Below are 23632 nucleotides of genomic sequence, written 5' to 3'. Positions count from 1 at the left end.
CCGGCGCTGGGAGCGGGTGGGCAATTTGCATACATATAGTCACATGCCAACTAGACATGCGCATCCTGGCTCAATACACGTCTAGTTGGAATGTGGTCGGAAGTATGCAAATCGCATTCTTGCAGTCACACGGCCAACTGCTCCCGGCGCCGGCACCAAAGAATCCAGACAACGTGGTGTGAGGATTCACAAGTCTGCAGTCACATAGATTGACTGCACACTTGTGCCCCAAGCCTGGATAACCTCTTTATTATCAAAATACACAGGACTTTAAGTATTTTGGCTTTAAAGAAGGAAAAATAGTTAGCACCTTTTAAAAAGTGGGACATTTGTTTGCTTTTCAGTCACTGAAGCTTTACTAAAAATGGAATATAAAGTAGTTAAAACATTTTATGCACCTACAGATAAACATGGCCTGAAAAATGAAAAAAATTGGGATCTCAAAAAATGGCAAAACAAAAAAAAAACAAAATATATATACAGTACAGACCAAATGTTTGGACACACTTTCTCATTTAAAGATTTTTCTGTATTTTCATGACTATGAAAATTGTACATTCACACTGAAGGCATCAAAACTATGAATTAACACATGTGGAATTATATACGTAACAAAAAAGTGTGAAACAACTGAAAATGTCTTATATTCTAGGTTCTTCAAAGTAGCCACCTTTTGCTTTGATGACTGCTTTGCACACTCTTGGCATTCTCTTGATGAGCTTCAAGACGTAGTAATTCCACATGTGTTAATTCATAGTTTTGATGCCTTCAGTGTGAATTTACAATTTTTATAGTCATGAAAATACAGAGAAATCTTTAAATGAGAAGGTGTGTCCAAACTTTTGGTCTGTACTGTATAAAGTTTAGAATTTTTATTAAAAAAAATGTTTATTTTCTGACACGTGATTGTTATTACAAAATGAACACAGTAACAACAAAAAAAACAAAAAAGACCAATGGTGGAATAGTTGTTTTTTTTTTTCACCAATTCACCACGCTTGGAATTTTTTTTATTTTTCTTCAGTTTTCAGAACATTATAGACCAAAGTTTATGGCGTCATTCAAAAACTACAACTCATCTAATAACAGCATAAAAAAAAGTTAATAGAAAATTTAAAAAGTTACTGCTCTCGGAAAATGAAAGGAAAAAAAAAAAAACAAAAGTGCAAAAACAGAAAGTTAGATGCGACGGGAAGAGATTAAGAGATTTGCTTACAGAATGTAACAAGCACAATTTTTCTGTGAATATTCACACGCAACAGTTTTGTTGCAGAAGTATTGGCCACTAAATCATCAGCTCCATTAATCTAAATTTCTTCAACTAAGCAAAAACATATTCCCCCGGGCTGTTAGTAACTATGTCATCCTGAGCCATCGTTCACACACCGCGGATTGTCAGCAGTGGATTTCACGGTACCTTAGGCTCTGAGATCTCTTCTTTATTTCATTCCAGCAGACGTTCATGTTGATCGAATCCGAGATGTCTCTGCTTAGAAAGTAAGAACTGCAAGAGAAAAAAAACAAGGAGGAATGGAATAAAATCCCAAGAAAACGAATATTAATATCCTAAAGACTTATAATGTATCGGTTTAATATAATTCCAAAAGTCTTTGTAGAAGTTTCTTACTGGGGGAAGAATCTCACCTGGAGCGGAGTTAGAAGGTGAAGACATTCCGAGGAGGACACAATTAGGGAGAAGATGTGGCAATGCTGGGAAAGGAATGGACGACAAGTGTGAGAGATGAAGGAGTAAAGACTTATAAAAAATGGTAAAGTACGTAGAAGGGAGAATACAAAGGTATTTGGAGAAGAGAGAGAAAGAAGTGTCTAGGAGCCGAGATGGCCGGTGTCCCCTCCTCCTGCCTTAGGAATGTCACTTGGGGGACTACTGTAACTCTTGTGCCCTTTCCTAAAGAAGCCGGGCTTTGTCCGGGACACATTCCAGTCACTCCCCAATGTTATCTGCCATATAAACACTGAGCGTTTATAGACAAGAGAAAAATGTACCCACCTCCCGCCGCTATCACAACTTACGGATCAACAAATTAACACATTTTTAGGGGATAAAAAAATACACAACATTTTACCCAATTAAATGTTGTTTTTAGTTTATGCAGTTCTCCAATGCTTGAAATGTAAGGGTTCTTCTACCATAAAGGCTCGAGGAGGTCACAGCAGCGTATGTTCTGTCAGCCAAGAGAATTGGGCCGATAAAGCTAATCACGCTCTGCGATTGTAGTAAACGGATGAGGAGAAGACGGTAAAAAAAACCTCTCCATCTTCTCCATTCTGTCAGTCCGGGAAAAATTGGGGTGCTGCCATCCAAGGGGGGTCCGATTTCTTTTCTATGGACTCATTGACTTGCATGGCTGAGTGCGGTCTGACAATCGGAGCCAACTCGGACATGTATCAATTTTTGTTTTTTTTTGGACCAGCTGAGTCCAAGAAAAGACTTGGACATGTGTATTGCCCCACAGACAAACACTGATCTGATGTTTTGTTGGACAGATACGGTCGTCTTAACGAACCCTATGGCTGCAGCTACATTCTGACATTGGTGGCCACACAGGACTGAGAGGTGAATGATGACTACATCGCAGCGTAGTCCAGGTGAATGGCGTCACACTGTCAGCCCGTCCAGAGTTCTTACAGCTTGTCCCTGTACCTTAGAGGTCCCAATGATCCCTCTCATCACCTGCGATGCAGCAGCAACATATAGTAATCTCTGACCGCTCGGTCCCGTGCTGCAGCCAAAGTCGCCACATTGTCCTAGCCTAGGGGCTTGGTCACACGTTGATGGTTTTTTTTACGCATTTTCTTATATTTTTCTGTGTTTTACAGTCCCAGTAAAAGCAATGTGATTTCTGAAATGTCCAAGAAAAAAAAAAATCTCATGTCCACGCTGCTTATTTTTTTCCTTGCAGATTTGAACGTTGAGGCCACGTTCACACGTTTAGCATCGGGTCAGTATTTTACATCTGTATTTGTAGGGAACAATCAGAGAAACACGTCACCACTTCTGTATTTATCACCCTCTCCTGGTTTTGGCTACAAATACTGATATAAAATCCTGACCAAATACTGACCGTGTGAACGTAGCCTTAAAGGATTTTTTCCAATCTGCAGCAGGTCCCTTCTTTCAGCATTTTACTTCCATTCAAATGAATAAGAAAAAAACCCATAAGCAAAAACGTATAAAAAATGCACGCAAAAATGTAGCAAAATTTAACGTATTTTACACATTATTTTTCCTGCAAATATTCTGGGTTTTTTTTTTTGCAGAAAAACCTTCTGCGAATAATCAGTGTGAACATAACCTTGATGTGTTCCTCTGGATTATAGCAGTGTGACAGCAAGGCTGTATATAACCATTATCACAAGTGCGCTGCTCAGATTCATCTGTTCCGTAATTACATGGTGGTACAGATCTAGCCGATGCTTGTGCAGATTAACCCTATAGATGCTGGCCTGAAAAGCAACTGAGAAATGTTGACAGAAGGTTGGAGCTTAGCTAGATTACAAAAAAAATAAAATAAATCGATGTGCTGAAATTCTTTTGTTTTCCTCATCTAAAAAAAATCTGAATCAGTAGGTCAACTGAACCCTAAAATTATATAATATAATAAAGTATATAATAAAAATATATATGAAACAGTAAGTCAACTGAACCCTAAAATTATATAATATAATAAAGTATATAATAAAAAAATATATGAAACAGTAAGTCAACTGAACCCTAAAATTATATAATATAATAAAGTATATAATAAAAAAATATATGAAACAGTAAGTCAACTGAACCCTAAAATTGTATAATATACTAGCTGAAGAGCCCGGCGTTGCCTGGGCATAGTAAATATCTGTGGTTAGTTATAGCACGTCACTTTTCTTATTTTCCCATCACGCCTCTCATTTTCCCCCTCACATCTCTCATTTTCTCCCTCACACCTCTCATTCCCCCCTAACACTTGTCATTTCGACCTCACATCTGTCATTTTCCGATCACTACACTATTTTCCCTCACTCCTCTCATTTTGCACTCACACCTTTTCATTTTCACCTCACACCTCTCATTTTCACCTCAGTATATACATGTTTGTCATCTCCCATATATAGTATACACCTGTATGTCATCTCCTGTATATAGTATATACCTGTATGTCATCTCCCCTGTATATAGTATATACCTGCTGTGTGTCATCTCCCCTGTATATAGTATATACCTGTATGTCATCTCCTCCTGTATTTAGTATATACCTTTGTCATCTCCTATATATAGTATATACCTGTATGTTATCTCCTCCTGTATATAGTATATATCTGTGTGTCATCTCCTCCTGTATATAGTATATACCTGTAGGTAATCTGCTCCTGTATATAGTATATACCTGTGTGTCATCTCCTCCTGTATTTAGTATATACCTGTATGTCATCTCCTCCTGTATATAGTATGTACCTGTATGTCATCTCCTTCTCTATATAGTATATATCTGTGTGTCATCGCCCCTGTATATAGTATATACCTGTGTGATCTCCTGTATTAGACCTCGTTAACACGTTATTTGCTCAGTATTTTTACCTCAGTATTTGTAAGATAAATTGGCAGCCTGATAAATCCCCAGCCAACAGGAAGCCCTCCCCCTGGCAGCATATATTAGCTCACACATACACATAATAGACAGGTCATGTGACTGACAGCTGCTGTATTTCCTATATGGTACATTTGTTGCTCTTGTAGTTTGTCTGCTTATTAATCAGATTTTTATTTTTGAAGGCTAATACCAGACTTGTGTGTGTTTTAGGGCGAGTTTCGTTTGTCAAGTTGTGTGTGTTGAGTTTTGTGTGGCAACATGCGTGTAGCAACATTTTGTGTCGAGTTGCATGTAACAGGTTAGTGTAGCAAGTTGTGTGCAGCAAGTTTTGCGCATGGCGAGTTTTGCGCGTGGTGAGTTTTATGTCTGGTGCCTTTTGAGTATGTGCAAGTTTTGTGTGAGGCAACTTTTGCATGTGTTGCAAATTTTGTGCATGTGGCAATTTTTCCGCGTGTGCAAGTTTTGCGTGTGGCGAGTTTTCCATGAGGTGAGTTTTTCACTTGTGGGGAGTTTTGCGTGAGCCTAGTTTTTGCATGTGGCGAGTTTTGCACGTGGCGAGTTTTGAGCGGCGACTTTTGTGTTTCGACTTTTATGTGGCGAGGTTGGTGTATGTGTGGTGAAATGTGTGCCGAGGGTGGTATATGTGTTCAAGCACGTGGTAGTGTGTGGCGCATTTTGTGTGTGTGTTCATATCCCCATGTGTGGTGAGTATCTCATGTCGGGGCCCCACCTTAGCAACTGATCGGTATATACTCTTTCGCGCCATCGCTCTCATTCTTTAAGTCCTCCTTGTTCACATCTGGCAGCTGTCAATTTGCCTCCAACACTTTTCCTTTCACTTTTCCCCATTATGTAGATAGGGGAAAAATAGTTTTGTGAATTGGAAAGCGCGGGGTTAAAATTTCACCTCACAACGTAGCCTATGACGCTCTCAGGGCCCAGACGTGTGACTGTGCAAAATTTTGTTGCTGGAGCTGCGACGCTTCCAACACTTTTCCTTTCACTTTTTTCCCCATTATGTAGATAGGGGCAAAATTGTTTGGTGAATTGGAACGCGCGGGGTTAAAATTTCGCCTCACAACATAGCCTATGACGCTCTCGGGGTCCAGACGTGTGACTGTGCAAAATTTTGTGGCTGTAGCTGCGACGGTGCAGATGCCAATCCCGGACATACACACACACATAAACACACACATTCAGCTTTATATAGTAGATTAAAGTATATAATTAAAAAATATATGAATCAGTAAGTCAACTGAACCCTAAAATTATATAATATAATAAAGTATATAATAAAAATATATATGAAACAGTAAGTCAACTGAACCCTAAAATTATATAATATAACTAGCTGAAGAGCCCGGCGTTGCCTGGGCATAGTAAATATCTGTGGTTAGTTATAGCACGTCACTTCTCTTATTTTCCCATCACGCCTCTCATTTTCTCCCTCACACCTCTCATTTTCTCCCTCACTCCTCTCATTCCCCCCTAACACTTGTCATTTCGACCTCACATCTGTCATTTTCCGATCACTACACTATTTTCCCTCACTCCTCTCATTTTGCACTCACACCTTTTCATTTTCACCTCACACCTCTCATTTTCACCTTAGTATATACATGTTTGTCATCTCCCTTATATATAGTATACACCTGTATGTCATCTCCTGTATATAGTATATACCTGTATGTCATCTCCCCTGTATATAGTATATACCTGCTGTGTGTCATCTCCTCCTATATATAGTATATACCTGTATGTCATCTCCTCCTATATATAGTTTATACCTGTATGTCATCTCCTCCTATATATAGTATATACCTGTATGTCATCTCCTCCTATATATAGTATATACCTGTATGTCATCTCCTTCTATATATAGTATATACCTGTATGTCATCTCCTCCTGTATATAGTATATACCTGTGTGTCATCTCCCCTGTATATAGTATATATCTGTGTGTCATCTTCTATATACAGTATATACCTGTATGTCATCTCCTCCTCTATATAGTATATACCTGTGTTATCTCTCCTGTATACAGTATATATCTGTGTGTCATCTCCCCTGTATATAGTATATACCTGTGTGTCATCTCTCCTGTATATAGTATATATCTGTGTGTCATCTCCCCTGTATATAGTATATACCTGTGTGATCTCCTGTATTAGACCTCGTTAACACGTTATTTGCTCAGTATTTTTACCTCAGTATTTGTAAGATAAATTGGCAGCCTGATAAATCCCCAGCCAACAGGAAGCCCTCCCCCTGGCAGCATATATTAGCTCACACATACACATAATAGACAGGTCATGTGACTGACAGCTGCTGTATTTCCTATATGGTACATTTGTTGCTCTTGTAGTTTGTCTGCTTATTAATCAGATTTTTATTTTTGAAGGCTAATACCAGACTTGTGTGTGTTTTAGGGCGAGTTTCGTTTGTCAAGTTGTGTGTGGCGACATGCATGTAGCGACTTTTGTGAGATGAGTTTTGTGTGGCAACATGCGTGTAGCAACTTTTTGTGTGTCGAGTTGCATGTAACAGGTTAGTGTAGCAAGTTGTGTGCAGCAAGTTTTGCGCATGGCGAGTTTTGCGCGTGGTGAGTTTTATGTCTGGTGCCTTTTGAGTATGTGCAAGTTTTGTGTGAGGCAACTTTTGCATGTGTTTTGAGCGGCGACTTTTGTGTTTCGACTTTTATGTGGCGAGGTTGGTGTATGTGCTCAAGCACGTGGTAGTGTGTGGCGCATTTTGTGTGTGTGTTCATATCCCCATGTGTGGTGAGTATCTCATGTCGGGGCCCCACCTTAGCAACTGATCGGAATATACTCTTTTGCGCCATCGCTCTCATTCTTTAAGTCCCCCTTGTTCACATCTGGCAGCTGTCAATTTGCCTCCAACACTTTTCCTTTCACTTTTCCCCATTATGTAGATAGGGGAAAAATAGTTTGGTGAATTGGAAAGTGCGGAGTTAAAATTTCACCTCACAACATAGCCTATGACGCTCTCAGGGTCCAGACGTGTGACTGTGCAAAATTTTGTTGCTGTAGCTGCGACGCTTCCAACACTTTTCCTTTCACTTTTTTCCCCATTATGTAGATAGGGGCAAAATTGTTTGGTGAATTGGAACGCGCGGGGTTAAAATTTTGCCTCACAATATAGCCTATGACGCTCTCGGGGTCCAGACGTGTGACTGTGCAAAATTTTGTGACTGTAGCTGCGACGGTGCAGATGCCAATCCCGGACATACACACACACACACACACACACACACACACACACACACACATATATACAGCTTTATATAGTAGATAAAGTATATAATAAAAAAATATATGAAACAGTAAGTCAACTGAACCCTAAAATTATATAATATATTAAAGTATATAATTAAAAAATATATGAATCAGTAAGTCAACTGAACCCTAAAATTATATAATATAATAAAGTATATAATAAAAAAATATATGAAACAGTATGTCAACTGAACCCTAAAATTATATAATATATTAAAGTATATAATTAAAAAATATATGAAACAGTAAGTCAACTGAACCCTAAAATTATATAATATAATAAAGTATATAATAAAAATATATATGAAACAGTAAGTCAACTGAAACCTAAAATTATATAATATTATAAAGTATATAATAAAAAAATATGAATCAGTAAGTCAACTGAACCCTAAAATAATATGACAAAAATATATAATACAATAACAAACACAATTTATCATGCATAAAAAAGCTCTAAAACATCACCACTAACAAGAACAAAAATTGTATCTCAGAACAACAACGCAAAGAAAATAAATATACATACATCATTTAAAGGAATAAATTTTATTGCACAAAATTAATACAATATATAAAATATAGATGTGGTATTTATCCTTTCTGGGGAAAAAAAACTTCAAAAAACAATGACAGAATTGCTGTTTTTCTGTCAATGTTACTCCCCCCCCCCCCCAAAAAAAAAAAAGAAAAAAAAAGAAAAGAGAAATACAAAACATCCAACTTCTTCATCAGGAAAAACCACAATGGTAAGATGGAACAACGTGTACAAACTTGTCGGGTGAAATAAAGTTTATCACGATGAAAAAAAAGCAAAAGAAAAAAGAACAAAACAAAGAATTAGACAGAGGCGGCGATTATTGTTGATGTTGCTGATTTATTTTTGTTTTTAATAAAAATGAAAGAAAGAATAAAAAATAAAATAAATTGAATATTATAAAAAAATATAAATAAAAAGAAATGACATTAGATTTAGGGCAAAATGTTAAGTAAATCTATACTGTATTGATTAAGTGCAACAACCAAAGAAAGGTGAAAGAAAATAAATAAATAAAGATGAAGAAATAAAGGACGCCATTTACATTCCGATGGAACAGAAGCTGCGCGGTGTCAGGACTGACGTCAGTGAGACGCGGCTGATAGTGTAGCGCAGGTCCAGTTTTTGATCTCTGAAGCACTTTTGGGGTCAAAATGTTGGGATCAATGTTATAAAACTCTGTGAAGCACTTGTGGAGCCAAACTAGCTCACTGCAGCCTCTGTTTCCAAAATGGGGCACATTTTGGGTGGTTTCTGCTGCTTTGCCACCTCGGAGGTTCTTCATTTGCCACATGTTGCTCGCACACCATTCCAGAAAGATGTAATCAAATGTCATTTGTTCCCTTCTGCGCCCTCAGGTGTGCTTAAACAGCTGGGTATGAACACATAGGGTGGTACCGCACTTATACAGAAGTCAGCATCCAGTGGTGCAGAAATAAAAGGGTTAAAATTGAATATCTGCAGAAATTGAAATTCTTACATGTCCATGTTTCTTTAAGTCTTATGAAACACATGAAGGGTTAAAAAACTTCTGTATTCCATTTTCGAATATGTGTGTACTTTTTAAGTTGGGGTCGCTTGTGGGTTGTATCTCATATAGATCCCTATGCATCAATCCCCCAAAAATAAAAAATAGGTTTCTCAAAGTAGCACACAGAATGAATAAGCTCTGTGCTTGCCATATCGCAGGGTCTGACTATCTCCAGCCCCCATTGAGCCTCTCCTGTGCTGCAGAGATAAAGCAGTCATTTCCAGCTATCTGTTAGAGAGCACAGACCGGAGGCTTGAGCATGCCGCTGATCTGACCTGCCAATCTTCAGGAACATAACGCCTCCAGGAAAGCATGCTAGAACCTCAGTGAGTTAGATCACTCATATAATACACTGTAATACCTCTGTATTGCACTTTAATCTTTTTGGAAGTTGTTCTGGGCTTTTTGGTTACCATTCATATTATTTGTCTTTTCAATTTGTCATCAATTTTCCTCCTACAGCCATGTCCAGGGAGCTCGACTACAGTCCCCATAGACCCTAAACCTCTCAATAGTATCTGCAGCTGTATTTGTTATGAAAGTAACATACACTCATGAGTAACGGAAAAAGGTAAGACCTACTACAGGGAGACACTACACTCACACCCACACTCAACTGGTCCCTGTACAAACTAGAAAGACCCTAGCTGCACAACTGAAAATCACCACCTGGTACTTGGCTCCCAAAAGGCCATCAAGGGGTTTCTTGTACCTCCTCAGTAACCATGGGAGGGGAGGCTGCAACATGCTGCCAACAAGAGGGGATGGTAGTGTGCAGGAAGATATGAAAACTGAGTGTGAGAAAATTAAAACATGTTTATATAGAGTAGAGAGGGAAAGCTAAGGAGAACCAAAAGTAAATGGAATGAATATAACCTGTGTGACAGCTCTCCAGCGACCACACAAGGACTTTCCAACGATCACGGCCAGGTCGTATCGCTGGTCGTGATCGTTGGAAAGTTGCTGAGTGTGACGGTACCTTTAGCTTTTTTTGATCCATGTTCAGTGTGGTGAACACCATGATACCAAACATCCCATTGACTACTTTTCACCCTCTAAATAGACAGAGTGACTGATTACAAGTTTGTAAAACACCAGTGATGGTACTTACAGGACACCTATTAGTGTCACATGTCTCTATGGTCAAATTATTTTTTATTTTTTGCTAGTGGTATCATAATTTTAGTCCAGACCACTTTTATCAGTTTTTGCTATATTTTTCTGTTGAACCACAGCTCAAAACCAAAACAATGTTTGAGTCTCATTAGTTGATATTCTGTCATTTTAAGTAAAAAATTATTATTTTGTCCACGTGAATATAAAACGGAATTTCTGTTCTCTGTTGTCCGATGTCTGATTTTATGCACGGACAAACAAATACACCAATTTGCACCAAATTTGACATATAGATAAATCAGGCTCTTCCAAAGGTTTTAGACTGGTTTTAGCTCGGTAGGACCCACCATTCTTAAAGGGAACCTGTCACCTGAATTTGGCGGGACTGGTTTTGGGTCAATGGGCGGAGTTTTTGGGTGTTTGATTCACCCTTTCCTTACCCGCTGGCTGCATGCTGGCTGCAATATTGGATTGAAGTTCATTCTCTGTCCTCCATAGTACACGCCTGCACAAGGCAAGATTGCTTTGCGCAGGCGTGTACTATGGAGGACAGAGAATGAACTTTAATCCAATATTGCAGCCAGCGGGTAAGGAAAGGGTGAATCAAACACCCGAAAACTCCGCCCATATGACCCAAAACCAGTCCCGCCAAATTCAGGTGACAGAGTCCCTTTAAGACCAATCTGCATCAAATTTGGCACATGGGTTAATCAGGCACTTCGGAAAGTTTTACACTAAGTTTCAGCTCTCTCTGACTTACCTTTCTTGAGATATTTGTCAATAAAAATAGAAAAATTTAACGCAAATATTAATTTACGGCCAAATTTCGAGACTAATCTGTCCCAAATAATTTTGGAAGGTTTTAGACTTGGTTTTAGCTCTCCTAGGCTTACTGTTCTCCACATATTCACCAAAAAAACAGAACACAAATATTAATTTAGAGCCAAACAAAAAGACCACATTTTTCATGAAGGTAAATTAGGCAATTCATAAGGTTTTGAACTGGGTTACAGCTTTCTAGGACCTACTGTTTCTCTAGATATTTGCCCCAAAAATCAGAATTCGAAAGTAAATATTAATTTACGGCCAAACAATGGAACCAAATTTGGTATACGGGTAATTCAGGCGCTTTCTAACACTTTACACCGGGTTTCAGCTCTCTAGAACCTACCATTCTCAAGATGATCGCCAACAAATAGAATACGAAGTGTTCTCGAGATATTGGCCAAAAAGCAGAACACGAAAGCAAATATTACCGTAACTTCCGGCCAAACGCCTTTACCAATCGGCACCACATTTGGCACATAAGTAAATCAGGCACTTCGGAAGGTTTTACACCAGGTTTCAGCTCGCGATGAAATACCATCATTGACAAATTAACAAAGAAACGGAATACACAAGAAAAAAGTAATTTACCGGCGAAACACTAGACCGATCTACCCCAAATTCGGCACACAGGTTCTAGAGTTGGTTGTTTTTGCAATGTTTTCAAATAAATAGGTAAAAGAGAAGGCAAAAATGCATAAACAATACATGTATTTTACACAGTTAGTACTCAATGTATGCACATACCCATAGACTTAAATGTTAATAAATAACTGAGTCCAGTTGTGATCTCTTTTTTTTTTTACAACCGGACAATAAAAAAATTCTGCAGACTACTTTTTTTTTATCCACCTAAAAAACTGGTAGGAACCAAAAATGATGCAAACGGACACTGCCATTCCAATAGAAATGAATGGGGCCTGTACATTTTAATTACGTTTCTGTGATCCCAAAATGGATCCAAAAATGGAAATAACGACAATTGAACAGATCCTAATGGGATCTTATGAAATGACATTCACTGCAATGGGAAATGTGGGACCCTCTGTTCTCAGGATTTGTGGGGTCGCAGCAATCAGGCGTCCATGATGATGTAGCTGGGTAATAAATGTCGTTATGGGATAAATGGGATAGCCACTTCTATAGGAATAAGAATTAGCGATGCCTACGGCGGCACGGATGAATAATCCATGTCTGACGCTATGGGAATAAAAGCCTCAGACAGAAGCCCCCTTACATGACACTCACAGCCTCCGTCCTGGGCTCATTCCTGGGATCTCTGAAAGCATTTGTGTGGGATGTCAGTGTAGGACGAGCTTTAAGATCTGGAATTTGTGACACTTGTATTGTTTATCATCCATTGTGCTCCTCCTAAAATATTATCACACAGCTCATGGTTCACACTTAGGACAATTACGCCTTACACAAACGAGCAGAAAGTCCCTCCAGGGAAATACCAAAACTTCACAACTTACTTGGATCTTTATTCACAGCGTGCAGAACTTTACTTTTAAAAGGATTTGCGAAAAGATTTATTAGACTATTGTGGGTGTATTTAAAGGGGTTGTCTTAAATTGGTTGTTTGGCACTTTAATATTGTTGGCCTTAGGATAGGTCATCAATACCAGATTGGTGAGGGTGCAACTCACGGCACGCCGCCGATCACACTGCTGCCATGTGTTCAATTAAACAGCTAAATACCATAGCTCCACCATGTGCATAGTGGCCGTAGCAGGGTACTGCAGATCGGCTCCTGCTCATTCACGGCCATGGCCACTATGCAGCTGATAGAGCTGTACTATTAAGCTCTGCAACTGAGAACATCTGGCAAACAGCAGCATTGGCGAGGGTGCAAATAGCTGCCCCAGTCTGATCTGGTATTGATGACCCATCCTAAGGATAGACCATCAGAATTAAAGTACCAGACAACCCCTTTAAGATTATATTGGATGTGTATATGGAGTCGTGCCGGAATGGCATAAACTCAGACTTCTTAAAAAACTTTTTATAGTGCGCCAACATCAAAGAAACCAAGAAAAGGCCTGAACCCCAAACAAAAAGGCAGTGATGATGCTGGGCCTCATACTAAAATTGAAAATATTTCTAAATTTTGCATTTTTCGGTCTCCTGAAACCAATAAAACATTACAAGAAGTACAAACTGATGCGGCCACGGAAAAGACTGTGATCCCTTCCATGATCCCCGCGGCTGCGCCTCCGCCAAAACCGGCCGCCTCACCGTTAGAGCGCCATATAAAGGATAACGTCTCCACTGCGAATCCTCAGAATACTACAATCACAAAAGGTGAATGAGGCCCAAATGGGGGTATGTGCACATGACGGATTTTTTTTCCGCCAGCTTTTTTTTTCTAAGTCTCTTTGCTGCGATCTTGTGCGGCAGCTCCACTGATGCCATCTTTATTCCATGCTTTTCACTATTGCGGCTTTGGAGACTGAGCATGCTACTTCTTATAACTGCTTTGCAGTGTACAGACCCTGAAGAGGTCTATAAGGCTGAACATGGGCACAGTAATGTCGCTTTTACATCGCTCATTTTTTATGGTAGTTTTTCTGAGCTTTTTCCATACAGATTCCGCTTGAAAAAAGCGTAGTCTGCACAAACCCCAACTAGCAATTAACATTTACATTGGTCAAAAATCTGCAAAGAGACTTCTAATTATTATGGAAGTGTACTTATTGCCTGTTTGTATTTTGTTTGCATCTTTCGATACTTTGTATAATTATGTCACTGACCTGATCTACACTGATCAGCCACAACATTAAAGGGGCTGTCCGGGCAAAATAAGACTGCCCAAGGGACAAGGTAAAAAAATAACAAACCTCATGTACCGGCACCTGTATCCAGCGCAGGCCGCTCCGTGTCAGGAAGCGGTGATGAAACCATTCCACCAGCTGCTGGACCTCTGCAGTCAGTGATTGGCTGCAGCGGTCAGGTCACTCTGAGCAGGGAGTCATCATACAACATCCAATGATGCACTGCCTGAGTCATCTGACCGCTGCAGCCAATCACAGTCTAGAGGCTGGTGGAGCAGTGGAATCACCACTTTCTGTGCTGGATCCAGTATGACTGAGTTTGTTACTTTTTACTCATCCCGTCCCCTAAGCAAAACTTTTTTCAACAAATATCACAAAAAAAGAAATAATGATTCGGATCTAAGAGCTGGACAGTCTCAAAATACATAACATACTGTGAGGCAGTGACCCCTGTTACAGCTAGGGGGTGCTGTTTGTACTCTCCAGAATGCGCACTGAGTCGTAGTGAGGCCATGAGGGCGTATTGTAGTCAAAGGTGTAGCAATGATTAGAATGGTGAAGCAGTGACTGATTAAAAGCCCTGTAGTATAGGGAGAAGCGTGTCAGTGTTGGTCTTGGAAGCAGACAGAGCAGTTGTCTGCAGAGCTCTTTCTGTGTGAGGCAACACAGGGGCAAGAGGAACCAAAGAGACTGACACCCTGCGTTTCGGGCTGTCTTATGTTTACCCAGAGAATACAGCATGTTGTGCACTGCGTGAGTAAAGAAACTTGGTCCTGGCGTGCGGTCGCCCAGAGAAACTGGACAAAGGGAAGTCCGGCCTGTTTAGGGACTGCAAACTAAAGCCGTGTACTGTGTATTCTAATGGACTGTGTGAAGTAACACATTAAAGGAATGTTTTGTTTTGAACTTGCTTGGGTCACTGCCGTTTCACTGTGTACGGAGCTACTGCTGCCTCACAATACTGAGTCGTGTCGTTTGATAAATCCGCCATATTTTACAACATTCTAGTCAAGCTTAGTTTGTGCCAGAAAAATGTGGCACAATTTTGGTGCCCAGTGCGGCATATTCGGCCATGACAGTTTTCACATCGAACCACGTGGTGTTTCAGCATAACACCATGTCTTGTCGGTCAGGCACCAGAAGTGTCTAAACCACAAAATAATTATGGAACAAATCATTAAAGGCAGGGTTTGTGCAAATTCCAGCAGAATTCATTCAGCCTGATACATACGGCATCTCCCACTTTATTTATGTCAGTGGTACATATGTTTTGTATTTGTTCATGAAAATTTACAGAAAAAGCAAAAAAAAATAAAATTTTTAATTTCTATGCACTTAAAACAGAAAAACTGATGATTGAACGAGGCCTAAAATTAGCTGTGAAATCCTAAACATTTGCAACAACATGAGAACTGAAAAGTCTACACGGTCGCTCCGACTTCTGCAGCACCGCTGAACTGTAACTGACCACACACAGCAGACGACAGACCCACCAACATCAATAAGGGGGCCCCTGGAAAGAAAAATCTAGCATGTTGTTTTTCAGCACCTATAGGAGTAAGGGGGTGCGTACAGTACCACTGCAGCCAATCACAGGCCTGAGTGGTGATGGTGGCACGTACAGTACCAGTGCAGCCAATCACAGGCCGAAGTGGTGATGGTGGAACGTACAGAGGGTGGCGGGGAGAACAAGAACAGGTAAATGTGTGGTATTTTATTACAAAATAATTCAGACTTGTTTTTTCCAGCTTCCTGGAAATCTCTTCACTGGATTCACGGTGTTGAGTCCTTTACAGGAGGTGATGGCGGCCGGCAATGTGCAGCTCCGTGCAGACTTGATCTCACCGATGCGGAAGTCAGGCCGGAGCGCCCCTATAACATCCGTATAGAAAGCAACCTGGAAGCGGAGTGTGAGGCAGCACACGGCCAGAAACACTGACAGCTCGGACATTACTGACAGCTCGGACATTACTGACAGCGCGGACATTACTGACAGCTCGGACATTACTGACAGCGCGGACATTAGTGACAGTGCGGACATTACTGACAGCTCGGACATTACTGACAGCGCGGACATTACTGACAGCTCGGACATTACTGACAGCTCGGACATTACTGACAGCTCAGACATTACTGACAGCTCGGACATTACTGACAGCTCGGACATTACTGACAGCGCGGACATTACTAACAGCGCGGACATTACTTACATAGTTACATAGTTATTAAGGTTGAAGGAAGACTATATGTCCATCTAGTTCAACCCATAGCCTAACCTAACATGCCCTAACATGTTGATCCAGAGGAAGGCAAAAAAAACCCATGTGGCAAAGAGTAAGCTCCACATTGGGGAGAAAAATTCCTTCCCGACTCCACATACGGCAATCAGACTAGTTCTCTGGATCAACGCCCTATCAAGGAATCTAGTATATATACCCTGCAACATTATACTTTTCCAGCAAGGTATCGAGTCCCCTCTTAAATTTTAGTAATGAATCACTCATTACAACATCATACGGCAGAGAGTTCCATAGTCTCACTGCTCTTACAGTAAAGAACCCGCGTCTGTTATTATGCCTAAACCTTATTTCCTCCAGACGTAGAGGATGCCCCCTTGTCCCTGTCTCAGGTCTATGATTAAAAAGATCATCAGAAAGGTCTTTGTACTGTCCCCTCATATATTTATACATTAAAATAAGATCACCCCTTAGTCTTCGTTTTTCCAAACTAAATAGCCCCAAGTGTAATAACCTATCTTGGTATTGCAGACCCCCCCCAGTCCTCTAATAACCTTGGTCGCTCTTCTCTGCACCCGCTCCAGTTCAGCTATGTCTTTCTTATACACCGGAGACCAGAACTGTGCACAGTATTCTAAGTGTGGTCACACTAGTGACTTGTATAGAGGTAAAATTATGTTCTCCTCATGTGCATCTATGTCTCTTTTAATGCATCCCATTATTTTATTTGCCTTTGTAGCAGCTGCCTGACACTGGCCACTATATGTGAGTTTGTCATCCACCCATACACCCAGGTCTTTTTCATTGACGGTTTTGCCCAGAGTTTTAGAATTAAGCACATAGTTATACATCTTATTACTTCTACCCAAGTGCATGACCTTACATTTATCCCCATTAAAGCTCATTTGCCATTTATCAGCCCAAGCTTCTAGTTTACATAAATCATCTTGTAATATAAAATTGTCCTCCTCTGTATTGATTACCCTGCAGAGTTTAGTGTCATCTGCAAATATTGAAATTCTGCTCTGTATGCCCCCTACAAGGTCATTAATAAATATGTTAAAAAGAAGCTCGGACATTACTGACAGCTCGGACATTACTGACAGCGCGGACATTACTGACAGCGCGGACATTACTGACAGCTCAGACATTACTGACAGCTCAGACATTACTGACAGCTCGGACATTACTGACAGCTCAGAAATTACTGACAGCGCGGACATTACTGACAGCTCAGACATTACTGACAGCTCGGACATTACTGACAGCTCGGACATTAATGACAGCACGGACATTAATGACAGCTCGGACATTACTGACAGCTCGGACATTAATGACAGCACGGACATTAATGACAGCTCAGACATTACTGACAGCTCAGACATTACTGACAGCTCGGACATTACTGACAGCTCGGACATTAATGACAGCTCGGACATTACTGACAGCTCAGACATTACTGACAGCTCGGACATTACTGACAGCACGGACATTAATGACAGCTCAGACATTACTGACAGCTCGGACATTACTGACAGCGTGGACATTACTGACAGAGCGGACATTACTGACAGCGTGGACATTACTGACAGAGTGGACTTTACTGACAGCTCGGACATTACTGACAGCTCGGACATTACTGACAGCGCGGACATTACTGACAGCGCGGACATTACTGACAGCTCGGGCATTACTGACAGCTCGGACATTACTGACAGCTCGGACATTACTGACAGCGCAGACATTACTGACAGAGCGGACATTACTGACAGCTCGGACATTACTGACAGCGCAGACATTACTGACAGCTCAGACATTACTGACAGCTCGGACATTACTGACAGCTCGGACATTACTGACAGCGCGGACATTACTGACAGCTCGGACATTACTGACAGCGCGGACATTACTGACAGATCGGAGATTACTGACAGCTCGGACATTACTGACAGCTCGGACATTACTGACAGCGCGGACATTACTGACAGCGCGGATATTACTGACAGATCAGACATTACTGACAGCTCGGACATTACTGACAGCGCGGACATTACTGACAGATCAGACATTACTGACAGCGCGGACATTACTGACAGCTCGGACATTACTGACAGCTCGGACATTACTGACAGCTCGGACATTACTGACAGATCAGACATTACTGACAGAGCGGACATTACTGACAGATCTGACATTACTGACAGAGCGGACATTACTGACAGCTCGGACATTACTGACAGCTCGGACATTACTGACAGATCGGACATTACTGACAGCACGGACATTACTGACAGCTCGGACATTACTGACAGCGCGGACATTACTGACAGCTCGGACATTACTGACAGCGCGGACATTACTGACAGCTCGGACATTACTGACAGCTCGGACATTACTGACAGATCGGACATTACTGACAGCACGGACATTACTGACAGCGCGGACATTACTGACAGCGCGGACATTACTGACAGCTCGGACATTACTGACAGATCGGACATTACTGACAGCTCGGACATTACTGACAGCTCGGACATTACTGACAGCGCGGACATTACTGACAGCTCGGACATTACTGACAGCGCGGACATTACTGACAGCTCGGACATTACTGACAGATCGGACATTACTGACAGCGCGGACATTACTGACAGCGCGGACATTACTGACAGCTCGGACATTACTGACAGCACGGACATTATGGACAGCTCGGACATTACTGACAGCGCGCACATTACTGACAGCTCGGACATTACTGACAGCTCGGACATTACTGACAGCGCGGACATTACTGACAGCTCGGACATTACTGACAAGCGCGGACATTACTGACAGCTCGGACATTACTGACAGCGCAGACATTACTGACAGAGCGGACATTACTGACAGCTCGGACATTACTGACAGCGCAGACATTACTGACAGAGCGGACATTACTGACAGCTCAGACATTACTGACAGCTCGGACATTACTGACAGCTCGGACATTACTGACAACACGGACATTACTGACAGCTCGGACATTACTGACAGCGCAGACATTACTGACAGCGCGGACATTACTGACAGCGCGGACATTACTGACAGCGCGGACATTACTGACAAGCGCGGACATTACTGACAGCTCGGACATTACTGACAGATCGGAGATTACTGACAGCGCAGACATTACTGACAGCTCGGACATTACTGACAGCGCGGACATTACTGACAGCGCGGACATTACTGACAGCTCGGACATTACTGACAGCGCGGACATTACTGACAGCTCGGACATTACTGACAGCTCGGACATTACTGACAGATCGGACATTACTGACAGCACGGACATTATGGACAGCTCGGACATTACTGACAGCGCGCACATTACTGACAGCTCGGACATTACTGACAGCTCGGACATTACTGACAGATCGGAGATTACTGACAGCGCAGACATTACTGACAGCTCGGACATTACTGACAGCGCGGACATTACTGACAGCGCGGACATTACTGACAGCTCGGACATTACTGACAGCGCGGACATTACTGACAGCTCGGACATTACTGACAGCTCGGACATTACTGACAGATCGGACATTACTGACAGCACGGACATTATGGACAGCTCGGACATTACTGACAGCGCAGACATTACTGACAGCTCGGACATTACTGACAGCTCGGACATTACTGACAGCGCGGACATTACTGACAGCTCGGACATTACTGACAGCGCGGACATTACTGACAGCTCGGACATTACTGACAGCTCGGACATTACTGACAGATCGGACATTACTGACAGCACGGACATTACTGACAGCGCGGACATTACTGACAGCGCGGACATTACTGACAGCTCGGACATTACTGACAGATCGGACATTACTGACAGCTCGGACATTACTGACAGCTCGGACATTACTGACAGCGCGGACATTACTGACAGCTCGGACATTACTGACAGCGCGGACATTACTGACAGCTCGGACATTACTGACAGCTCGGACATTACTGACAGATCGGACATTACTGACAGCGCGGACATTACTGACAGCTCGGACATTACTGACAGCACGGACATTATGGACAGCTCGGACATTACTGACAGCGCGCACATTACTGACAGCTCGGACATTACTGACAGCTCGGACATTACTGACAGCGCGGACATTACTGACAGCTCGGACATTACTGACAAGCGCGGACATTACTGACAGCTCGGACATTACTGACAGCGCAGACATTACTGACAGAGCGGACATTACTGACAGCTCGGACATTACTGACAGCGCAGACATTACTGACAGAGCGGACATTACTGACAGCTCAGACATTACTGACAGCTCGGACATTACTGACAGCTCGGACATTACTGACAACACGGACATTACTGACAGCTCGGACATTACTGACAGCGCAGACATTACTGACAGCGCGGACATTACTGACAGCGCGGACATTACTGACAGCGCGGACATTACTGACAAGCGCGGACATTACTGACAGCTCGGACATTACTGACAGATCGGAGATTACTGACAGCGCAGACATTACTGACAGCTCGGACATTACTGACAGCGCGGACATTACTGACAGCTCGGACATTACTGACAGATCGGAGATTACTGACAGCACGGACATTACTGACAGCTCGGACATTACTGACAGCGCGGACATTACTGACAGCTCGGACATTACTGACAGCTCGGACATTACTGACAGATCGGACATTACTGACAGCACGGACATTACTGACAGCGCGGACATTACTGACAGCTCGGACATTACTGACAGCGCGGACATTACTGACAGCTCGGACATTACTGACAGCGCGGACATTACTGACAGCTCGGACATTACTGACAGATTGGACATTACTGACAGCGCGGACATTACTGACAGCGCGGACATTACTGACAGCTCGGACATTACTGACAGCACGGACATTATGGACAGCTCGGACATTACTGACAGCGCGCACATTACTGACAGCTCGGACATTACTGACAGCTCGGACATTACTGACAGCGCGGACATTACTGACAGCTCGGACATTACTGACAAGCGCGGACATTACTGACAGCTCGGACATTACTGACAGCGCAGACATTACTGACAGAGCGGACATTACTGACAGCTCGGACATTACTGACAGCGCAGACATTACTGACAGAGCGGACATTACTGACAGCTCAGACATTACTGACAGCTCGGACATTACTGACAGCTCGGACATTACTGACAACACGGACATTACTGACAGCTCGGACATTACTGACAGCTCGGACATTACTGACAGCGCAGACATTACTGACAGCGCGGACATTATTGACAGCGCGGACATTACTGACAGCGCGGACATTACTGACAGCGCGGACATTACTGACAAGCGCGGACATTACTGACAGCTCGGACATTACTGACAGATCGGAGATTACTGACAGCGCAGACATTACTGACAGCTCGGACATTACTGACAGCGCGGACATTACTGACAGCTCGGACATTACTGACAGATCGGAGATTACTGACAGCACGGACATTACTGACAGCTCGGACATTACTGACAGCTCGGACATTACTGACAGCGCGGACATTACTGACAGCGCGGACATTACTGACAGCTCGGACATTACTGACAGCTCGGACATTACTGACAGCGCGGACATTACTGACAGCTCGGACATTACTGACAGCTCGGACATTACTGACAGCGCGGACATTACTGACAGCTCGGACATTACTGACAGCGCGGACATTACTGACAGCTCGGACATTACTGACAGCTCGGACATTACTGACAGCTCGGACATTACTGACAGCTCGGACATTACTGACAGCTCGGACATTACTGACAGCGCGGACATTACTGACAGCGCGGACATTACTGACAGCTCGGACATTACTGACAGCTCGGACATTACTGACAGCGCGGACATTACTGACAGCTCGGACATTACTGACAGCTCGGACATTACTGACAGCGCGGACATTACTTACATAGTTACATAGTTATTAAGGTTGAAGGAAGACTATATGTCCATCTAGTTCAACCCATAGCCTAACCTAACACGCCCTAACATGTTGATCCAGAGGAAGGCAAAAAAAAACCATGTGGCAAAGAGTAAGCTCCACATTGGGGAAAAAAATTCCTTCCCGACTCCACATGCGGCAATCAGACTAGTTCTCTGGATCAACGCCCTATCAAGGAATCTAGTGTATATACCCTGCAACATTATACTTTTCCAGCAAGGTATCGAGTCCCCTCTTAAATTTTAGTAATGAATCACTCATTACAACATCATACGGCAGAGAGTTCCATAGTCTCACTGCTCTTACAGTAAAGAACCCGCGTCTGTTATTATGCCTAAAACTTATTTCCTCCAGACGTAGAGGATGCCCCCTTGTCCCTGTCTCAGGTCTATGATTAAAAAGATCATCAGAAAGGTCTTTGTACTGTCCCCTCATATATTTATACATTAACATAAGATCACCCCTTAGTGTTCGTTTTTCCAAACTAAATAGCCCCAAGTGTAATAACCTATCTTGGTATTGCAGACCCCCCAGTCCTCTAATAACCTTGGTCGCTCTTCCCTGCACCCGCTCCAGTTCAGCTATGTCTTTCTTATACACCGGAGACCAGAACTGTGCACAGTATTCTAAGTGCGGTCGAACTAATGACTTGTATAGAGGTAAAATTATGTTCTCCTCATGAGCATCTATGCCTCTTTTAATGCATCCCATTATTTTATTTGCCTTTGTAGCAGCTGCCTGACACTGGCCACTGAACATGAGTTTGTCATCCACCCATACACCCAGGTCTTTTTCATTGACGGTTTTGCCCAGAGTTTTAGAATTAAGCACATAGTTATACATCTTATTACTTCTACCCAAGTGCATGACCTTACATTTTTCCCATTAAAGCTCATTTGCCATTTATCAGCCCAAGCTTCTAGTTTACATAAATCATCCTGTAATATAAAATTGTCCTCCTCTGTATTGATTACCCTGCAGAGTTTAGTGTCATCTGCAAATATTGAAATTCTACTCTGAATGCCCCCCTACAAGGTCATTAATAAATATGTTGAAAAGAAGCTCGGACATTACTGACAGCGCGGACATTACTGACAGCGCGGACATTACTGACAGCTCAGACATTACTGACAGCTCAGACATTACTGACAGCTCGGACATTACTGACAGCTCGGACATTACTGACAGCGCGGACATTACTG

The 23632-nt window shown here is 42.3% G+C and overlaps 1 protein-coding gene across 6 annotated transcripts in view; it reads right to left on the bottom strand.

Moving 5' to 3' along the window:
- DRP2 (dystrophin related protein 2) overlaps window positions 1-23632 on the bottom strand; it is a 193165-nt gene that overhangs the window by 151332 nt on the left and 18201 nt on the right. For 2 of the 6 annotated variants that reach the window (XM_069748590.1, XM_069748591.1), the window contains exons 2-3: window positions 1645-1710; window positions 1418-1504 (exon numbers count right to left, since the gene is read on the bottom strand). In XM_069748590.1, coding sequence (XP_069604691.1) covers window positions 1418-1464 — 47 coding nt within the window. In that variant the 5' untranslated portion in view covers window positions 1465-1504; window positions 1645-1710. Of the gene's footprint in view, window positions 1-1417; window positions 1505-1644; window positions 1777-23632 lie in introns of those variants that run through there. The other 4 variants (XM_069748589.1, XM_069748593.1, XM_069748587.1 and 1 more) reach the window with 2 other exon arrangements.

This window comes from Ranitomeya imitator, chromosome 2 (genome assembly GCF_032444005.1).
Source record: "Ranitomeya imitator isolate aRanImi1 chromosome 2, aRanImi1.pri, whole genome shotgun sequence".
Lineage (NCBI taxonomy): Eukaryota > Metazoa > Chordata > Amphibia > Anura > Dendrobatidae > Ranitomeya > Ranitomeya imitator.
Note: the sequence above shows the minus strand (reverse complement) of the source record. Positions and strands in the feature narration are given on the sequence as shown.